The sequence below is a fragment of the Salvelinus namaycush genome, chromosome 32 (genome assembly GCF_016432855.1).
Source record: "Salvelinus namaycush isolate Seneca chromosome 32, SaNama_1.0, whole genome shotgun sequence".
NCBI lineage: Eukaryota > Metazoa > Chordata > Actinopteri > Salmoniformes > Salmonidae > Salvelinus > Salvelinus namaycush.
The window spans coordinates 24,291,448-24,300,677 of NC_052338.1; the positions used below are offsets into that span (position 1 = coordinate 24,291,448).

Here is a 9,230-nt window from a genome sequence, read left to right on the forward strand (position 1 = left end):
ATAGATATTTAGCACCCTAACTGCCCATTCGGATTTAGAAAAACAACACATATTTACGCTTAGATGTCTTTGTCTGTCATCTCTCTCTGAACTCAATGTTCTATAGGAAGTTGAGGGATGTAAGACTGGTTGTGTAAGTCTCTGGTTGTCCACTAGAGGTCACAATGTCCTTTGTAGTTGTAGTTTTCTTTGTCTAGGAGCTTTCGCTAGAGTGGATACATCAGACATAACGCACGATGTTGAGAGGGGTCTGTTCTTCCTCCTGTTCGTTACAGTAGATACGTCAAAGGTATATCCCACGGTGGTGATAGGGAAATGTTCTTCTTTTCTCGGCTTCGGTCGAGTTTCCTAGACTGTTTTACATATACAGGTTCAGACTGAATGTGTAGGTTTTTCGTCTTCACTCGTTGAGAGTTTTTAACCATTTTGTAATGTTCAGCTCACGCAGTCAGTCACGCTGGTCTGCATTTAAATTGCAACCATTTTAACGTGTGGATTTTCCCCGCGTTCTCTGGTCTGATATGTTAATTCTTCAGCGAGTCCTTTTAAGCACTCATCTTAGAGGGCAGTTCCATCACATTGCCACAATGTCTGTGCTCACATGGGCATTGTTACTGACTTGGCAAAAGTTTATGTGAAAAACAATTATCTCATTTAGAAGGCTAAAATCACATTTAATCTTCTCACAAATTGTTTCATATTTAATCATATACGTTTTACAACATTTAGATGTAAATCCGATAACTAGGACGTGTACACTTGCAGAGTTACAGTTATCTTGTTATACCATCCCTAATGACGTCACAAAACAACAACGGATATGACATGATTATTGTTTGGATCCCCACCAACCATTTCCCACATTCTTTATGTTAGTGAAATATTGTTTGAAATATTGTTTCAATGTCCAGTCTTTTAATGTTAAAGTTTTGGCCAAGTGTCTCCCTGTTGTAACACTCAGACATTCCATTCTCAATACTGCAAAGGCAAGAGAGAAAAATAAAAAAGTTCCCCCCTTCCTCTCTGGTGGGAAAGAGAGGGGGGAGGGGGGGCTGGCTATCTTTGATCCTCACCCAGGAGCGAGAGTCACGACAACCCTATGCATCCATACACCCATTCTCTCCAGCCCTTTTCAAACAAATCTACTGTCTTAACAGATTGTAGCAGTTTCTTGTTGTTTTGGTGTGCATTGAGAGCATTTTATCTATCTTTTCCAGGATCTCCTTTAGCTATTCATTACTATCATTTGTGTCTCCAATTTGCTCCTTGTATTTTACTCTGGGGAAGCCATGGATTGTTGTATTTGTGTTGCTGTGCCACTTTACAAACTGATCAGATCGGAAATAGATGGGAGGGGTGGAGGGGAGCTGAAGGTTGGGACTAAAAATAACAAAAAAACAAGATAACTAATGTATACTAAACTCAGCAAAAAAAGAAACATCCCTTTATCAGGACCCTGTCTTTCAAATAAAATTCTGAAAAATCCCAAAACTTTACAGATCTTCATTGGAAAGGGTTTAAACACTGTTTCACATGCTTGTTCAATGAAACATAAACAATTAATGAATATGCACCTGTGGAACCGTCGTTAAGACACTAACAGCTTACAGACGGTAGGCAATTAAGGTCACAGTTATGAAAACTTAGGACACTAAAGAGGCCTTTCTACTGACTCTGAAAACACCAAAAGAAAGATGCCCAGGGTCCCTGCTCATCTGCATGAACGTGTGTTAGGCATGTTGCAAGGAGGCATGAGGACTGCAGATGTGGCCAGGGCAATAAATTGCAATGTCCGTACTGTGAGACGCCTAAGACAGCGCTACAGGGAGACAGGATGGACAGCTGATCATCCTCGCAGTGGCACCCACGTGTAACCACACCTGCTCAGGATTGGTGCATCCGAACATCACATCTGCGGGACAGGTACAGGATGGCAACAACAACTGCTCGAGTTACACCAGGAACACACAATCCCTCCATCAGTGCTCAGACTGTTCGCAATAGGCTGAGCGAGGCCGGACTGAGGGCTTGTAAACCTGTTGTAAGGCAGGTCCTCACCAGACATCACCGGCAACAATGTCGCCTATGGGCACAAACCCACCGTCGCTAGACCAGACAGGACTGGCAAAAAGTGTTGTTCACTGACGAGTCACAATTTTGTCTCACCAGGGGTGATGGTCGGATTCACGTTTATCGTCGAAGGAATGACCGTTACACCGAGACCTGTACTCTGGAGCGGGATCGATTTGGAGGTGGAGGGTCCATAATGGTCTTGGGCGGTGTGTCACAGCATCATCGGACTGAGCTTGTGTCATTGCAGGCAATCTCAATGCTGTGCGTTACAGGGAAGACATCCTCCTCCATCACGTGGTACCCTTCCTGCAGGCTCATCCTGACATGACCCTCCAGCGTGACAATGCCACCAGCCATACTGCTCATTCTGTGCGTGATTAACTGCAAGACAGGAATGTCAGTCTTCTGCCATGGCCAGCTAAGAGCCCGGATCTCAATCCCCTTGAGCACGTCTGGGACCTGTTGGATCGGAGGGTGAGGGCTAGGGCCATTCCCCCCAGAAATGTCCGGGAACTTGCAGGTGCCTTGGTGGAAGAGTGGGGTAACATCTCACAGCAAGAACTGGCAAATCTGGTGCAGTCCATGAGGAGGAGATGCACTACAGTACTTAACTTCTTGAGCCTATGGGGGCGCCATTTCGACTTTGCAAAAATGAGTTCCCAAATTAAACTGCCTCGTACTCAATTCTTGCTCGTACAATATGCATATTATTATTACTATTGGATAGAAAACACTCTCTAGTTTCTAAAACCGTTTGAATTATTTCTCTGAGTGAAACAGAACTCATTCTGCAGCACATTTCCTGTCAGGGAGTGAGATTTCAGAAATCGAGGTCCCTGTTCTGAGGTCAGTTTATAAGTCCCCATGTAAGCCATCGGGCTACATGCACTGCATACGTCTTCCTCTAGATGTCAGTAAGCGGGGAGAATTTGAATGGAGTGGATTGCGCAATCTGGGACCTTATATAAGACCGTGGAACGGAAGTACCGTCCTTTTCAACGGTGCGCCTGGCGCAAGAAGACATCACAATGGCGTCCTGCAAACGCTTTCGTTTTAGTAGTTCTATATCTCCGGTCATGTTTTTATTCGTTATAGGTGTTAAAGACATCATAAGGTAGTTAATTTAAACCGACTTATAGCAGTTTATAGCAGTTTATTGCGATTTTCTGGGATTTCTTTGTCATGCGCTTTCACGAGGTGGACACCTCTCCAGTTGGTGGCTAACATTAGCGGCTATTTCGACCGGACAAGAGGACATCTTTCAACCCAAAGACGATTGTTCTGGAGAAAGGACACCTTGCCCAAGATTCTGATGGAAGCTCAGCTAATAGTAAGCAGTCTTTATGCTGTTAATTCGTACTTATGTTGACAAATGTTAAATAATAATTCCGCCATGAATTATGGGGCGGTCTCGCTTTAGCGCACGCTGTATTGCGCAGTAACGTTAATTTTAAAAATCTAACCCAGCGATTGCATTAAGAACTAATTTATCTTTCATTTGCTGTCCAACTTGTATTTTTTAGTCAAGTTTATGAATAGTTTTCGATTAGAATAGGTGCCTTTCCCAAGATTTCTCCTGACATTTTCTTTGAAGCTTGGCTACTTTTCTCATTGTATAACCACGATTTGTGCCGCTAAATATGCACATTTTCGAACAAACTCTATATGCATTGTGTAATATGATGTTATAGGACTGTCATCTGAAGAATTCTGAGAAGGTTAGTGAAAAAATTTATATCTTTTGGTGGTTTATACGTAATCGCTATGTTTGGCTTGAATCAATGCTGTTGTGATGTTTGCTATTGTGGTATGCTAATATAACGCTATATTGTGTTTTCGCTGTAAAACACTTAGAAAATCTGAAATATTGTCTGGATTCACAAGATCTGTGTCTTTCAATTGCTGTACGCTGTGTATTTTTAAGAAATGTTTTATGATGAGTAATTAGGTAATACACGTTGCTCTCTGTAGTTATTCTAGTCGCTTTGGTGAGAGTTGTGATGGTGGCTGCAATGGTAAACTATGATTTATACCTGAAATATGCACATTTTTCTAACAAAACATATGCTATACAATAAATATGTTATCAGACTGTCATCTGATGAAGTTGTTTCTTGGTTAGTGGCTGGATTTTAAAAATCAGAAATGATGGCTGGATTCACAAGATGTGTATCTTTCATCTGGTGTCTTGGACTTGTGATTTAATGATATTTAGATGCTAGTATTTACTTGTGACGCTATGCTAGGCTATGCTAGTAGCTTTTCTACTGATGGGGGTGCTCCCGGATCCGGGTTTGGGAGGTGTTAGAGGTTAATGCAGCTGGTGGCCACACCAGATACTGACTGTTACTTTTGATTTTGACCCACCCTTTGTTCAGGGACACATTATTCAATTTCTGTTAGTCACATGTCTGTGAAACTTGTTCAGTTTATGTCTCAATCTTGTTATGTTCATACAAATATTTACACCTGTTAAGTTTGCTGAAAATAAACGCAGTTGACAGGGAGAGGACGTTTATTTTTTTGCTGAGTTTATGTCCATAAAATCTAAATAGGTTCAGAACTTTTGTGAAACCTCAAAGCACAGTTGAAAATATATGGCAAATAGAAATGGTCTTCACAGATAGATGGGAGGGGTTGAGGGTAGCCGAACGGTGGGACTAAAAACAAGCAAAAGATAACTAATGTACAATATACTGTGTCCGTAAAATGTATATAGTATGTATAAGCTGGAAGTAGAAGCCCAAGTGTTGTTGTCCGTTAGTTTACTCCAATTAGGGGAGTGGTGGTAGGGTTAGGCAAAACTAAAAAACTGATTGGTTTGCTGTTGTACATAATTGACCGCTTCATGTCATGAGTGCTTGTGAGAATACAGTATGTGTTTGTTTTTGATAACATACAGTGTATGTGCATGTGTCTGTGTCTAACCCAGTCCATCTCTGATCCCCTAGACTCTGCAGATGGTCTGTGTTGTGTTCTCACTGGCCCGTGTCTGTCTGGGACTATCAGCCCCATAGACATCACCTCTCAGCCACCCCCTGTAGTGATGCGACACAACAACTTTGACTGGAAGAAAATAGACAGGTACCGACCCATAGTTTAGTATCATTCGTTGCAGCTCTCATATCTCTGCAATCAAATTGTAGTCATGCTTTTTGGCCAATGGAAAACATGGCTTGTGGGAAAACTGGGAAGATGGGACTCTGCGTGATTGGCTCAAACATGTTCTAATCACCCCTCTCTCTATATATATGAACCAATCAACAGGAAAGATCTGATCAGCGCAGGGGCTGCGCAGGGTCAGGAGAACAGGAATGACATGGTGAGCTACGGTGTCAGAAACAGCATGGCCTCTTACCTCTCTCTGGTCGGGGATTATGACCCAGCACAGCAGAAGAAGAACCGCAAGAAGAAGAGCAAATCTGTCTGTGTGATCCCCAACCACAGCCTTAGCCATATGGATTTGGATGAGGACTATGATATGTAGTGGCCTGGATGGTGCAACACTTAGTTCTGCGAACCCCAGCACACATATATAGCCTAGGCTAGTGGTTCCCTTTCAGTCAGTCAACTTCGGTACAACATATTACAGAGGAGTTGCACTTTCGCTTCTTCGGTTGAAGGATGTACAATCACGCCTGACAGGGCCAATGAAATCCACACCTCACTGGAAGTCCCGCCTTCCACAGGTGATAAACGTGAGGATCAGATTCATTCCTTTAATTTAATACCACTCTTCACCGAGCCCAGGAACAGGCGGTGCTGGGCCAAACAGGTGTTGTACCTCATTTCCCTTCTTCAGGGAACAGTAGTTATAGTCATAACGTTACATTTTCTTTCAGTCAGTCAACATACTATGGGAAATGTTCGGCAGGGCCGACGTAGATCTTTAAGCATCACGAGAAAACGATGAGGGATCCGAGTGACCTGTTGGGAACGGGCGCTCTGGCACACCAGTGGCCTTAGATCCTCCTTTACACGTTTCCGCCAGTGGTTCTGATTCAGCCCACATTGGAGAGGGTGCGTCGGGAAGGTTTATCATTGATACTTGTGGCTCCCTGGCTCCCTGGCTCAGGCAGCCTTGGATCATGGAGATTGTTATTGTTCGCCTTTTAGGCGGGGACCCATGGCAACTCCTGGCAGCGCAGGGATCTGTTATTCCAGACGCACGGGTAGGTTTGGCACGCGAGGCCGGAGATTTGGTTACTATGGAACTGGCCCCTGAGAGGGCTGATCTGATGGCTATAGGTTTACCTCTGAATGTTATTGCTACCATTCAGTCAGTAAGTGCTCCCTCCATGAGAGGGCTGTATGAGTATAAGTGGCAAGTGTTTAAGCTCTGGTGCCAAGATAAAGGGCTGGTTCATTTTCAGTGCTCTGGGAAATACTTATGTTTCTACAGGAGCTTTAAAAGCATTCTCCACTTTAAAAGTATATATGGCCGCTATCTCAGAATGTGGGAATTGACTGAGCCTCACCAGGGGCTCACCCACTGGTGTTGCAGTTCCTGAAAGGTGTACACCCTTCCTGTACTCAGTTCGCCCCGGTCGACTCTAAGGTGACTTTGTGTCCAAATGCGGCCTTTGCCTCAAAAGTAATGGCCATGCCCTACAAGTCCTTAGCTTTTGAGGTGTTTCCCTTTTTGCCTCCTCCATTTGCTTCTGAAGAGCAACAGAGGTTACATGCCCTGTGTCTGGTGCAAGCTCTACACACATACATTGAACAACCTGGGATATCCGATTGTGTGACCAGCTTATTGTCTGTTTTGCTAATCCAGCTCAGCTGCAGGGCACTCTTTGAGCAGTGTCTCTCCCACTGGATTGTGGAGGCTATCTCCTGCCATAAAACAGCAAGGGACAAGGGTTACCTAGTGGAGTACGCACCCACTCCACCAGGGGGCTGGCAGCATTTTGGCCATTGTTTAAAGGGTTGACTATAGGAGATATTTGTGCTGCGGCGAGTTGGGCATCACCACACACTTTGTAAGGTTTTTTCACTTGGATGTCACTTTTCCCAGTGTAGCCCACAGGGTGCTTACAGCTGAGACAGGGGAAAGTCACTAGGCGGGTCTTCCAGCGAGGTGCGGATTTCATTGGCCTTGTCAGGTGCAATTGTATATACGTCAACCAATGTCGAGAGAGTGAGACTCCCCATTGTATGTTGTACCTTGTTTCCCTCCTTCAGGGAACAGTAGTTATAGTCATAACGCTACATTCTCAAACTTCTCCTCAGGGACCCCCAGACTTTCCATGTATTTGATCTATTCTGGAGCTAGCACACCTGATTAAACTTTTCAACTTATCAACATGCCCTTGACTAGGTGAATCACGTGAGTTACTTCAGGGCTACAACTAAATTGTGAAACATCTGGGGGTCCCAGAGGAGAGATTTGAGAAGTGCTGGCATGAGTTTGAATCTGAACCACTGCCCTTCTGAACTACTGCTATCTTTCCTGTCTCCTCTTCACTGTCCTATCTAAATAACACAAAGCACACAAAAAATATGTTTAAAAGAAGAACTAAGAGACTTAGTGGCCAGCTACTCTATTTAGGATATTAACATCTGTTACGAGATACTATTTTTCCTCCAAAGCACACATTGGTTCTCATCATCTGTTACGAGATACTATTTTTCCTCCAAAGCACACATTGGTTCTCATCATCTGTTACGAGATACTATTTTTCCTCCAAAGCACACATTGGTTCTCATCATCTGTTACGAGATACTATTTTTTCCTCCAAAGCATACATTTGTCCTTATCTGAGCCTTTGGGATTGATCTGAGAAGGAATTTCCCGTGGGGTAAATCAACAGTGAATTTGAAGTCCGTCTGGAATCCAGAGCCCTGACCGAGTGTCCTGCCAGAGTACAAAACATGTTAGCGTCATGACAGTTGATTGATGTAAGACTTGAATGCTATGTTATGGATGTTTACTGTGTGTAAATGGGTCATTTATGGATGTGTGTGTCTGTCAGCATGTCAATGTCAATTGTTACAGTTTCAGAACCTTTAGCCTAACCCTTGCAAACTGATTTCAGTTGAGTGTACAAGTTGCTCATATAAATAAAAGTTAATTATCATATAATCTCGGCACCCAGAACCAAATATTGTGTGTGCGCTGGCCTGGCCAGCTCGTCTGTCACGAGAGACTAGCCATAACATAAGGTTCATTCTGAAAGGGATATGGGGAGTTATGTCCAGAGAAGCCATAATAAGTTGATAAAACATCATGTTAGAAGATGACTGCTGAGAACAATTTGTCCTCTTGAATGTAACCCAGGGCTTCAAGTATGCACCAAATTGAATAGGAATCAACATAGCATTCCTGAATCCTAGCAAACATTGGGGAAAACAGCACATTGAAAATACTCTGGTTTACCTCATGAGTCTCAGTGTATTGTGTCGTGTGCTGTTGTTGTCTCGCCAATGCCTCATGGCGGCCATATGCGATGCTGATAGGTTCATTGTGACTGTGAAAGCTGCCCACTGGGTACACTACATCATTTCAATGTGGATAATTGGATAATAATTTGGTTGAGACGTTGATCAATGAGATTACAACCTATATTCACCCACTTAAAAAGACAACCAAAGGTTAGTTGAATTTCCAATGTGTTATCACTGTGACTTCAACCATCTAAAAGCACAACCAAATTCCAATGAAAAAACAACATCTGATTTTTGGTTTAGTTTCACTCAAATGTCTATCAAAGCGCATTCAACCATTTAAAATCACAGCAAAATTCAAATGGGAATACAATGTCAGATATTTTGTTTATTTATACAACAGATTACTGTGATATCACTGTACTTCATCTACAGTAATAGTTGAGATTACATTAAAAGTGCATGTTGCAAGTGATCACTGCCGTTAGAGATTCTGCGCAGATTTTTTACAGAAATTGTGATGATCTCCACAGACCTGCGATGACCTCTGCATGCTATCGTGAAGATGCACGCTTTTTATGGTTACGTAAGAAGAAATGTATAGTTACAGTAACCTCCAAAGGTGGCCATGGATGTGTTACTCAGCCAAACATCAACATTTAAAGGAGATGTATCTACTGCTTGGATAGTTCAATTTGAGCCACTGGCTTAATTTGATTATTTAAATTTTATTTTTGGTTGAGTTGGAGACGTTGATGCACTTTAAATAA

General features: G+C 42.9%; 1 protein-coding gene across 2 annotated transcripts in view; it reads left to right on the plus strand.

Moving 5' to 3' along the window:
- LOC120027513 (src-like-adapter) overlaps positions 1–8,372 on the plus strand; it is a 28,865-nt gene extending 20,493 nt beyond the window's left edge. For both annotated transcript variants that reach the window (XM_038972474.1, XM_038972475.1), the window contains exons 7-8: positions 5,025–5,157; positions 5,341–8,372. In XM_038972474.1, the coding sequence (XP_038828402.1) occupies positions 5,025–5,157; positions 5,341–5,560 (353 nt within the window). In that variant the 3' untranslated portion in view covers positions 5,561–8,372. The remainder of the gene's footprint in view (positions 1–5,024; positions 5,158–5,340) is intronic.
- The last annotated feature ends 858 nt before the right edge of the window (positions 8,373–9,230 follow it).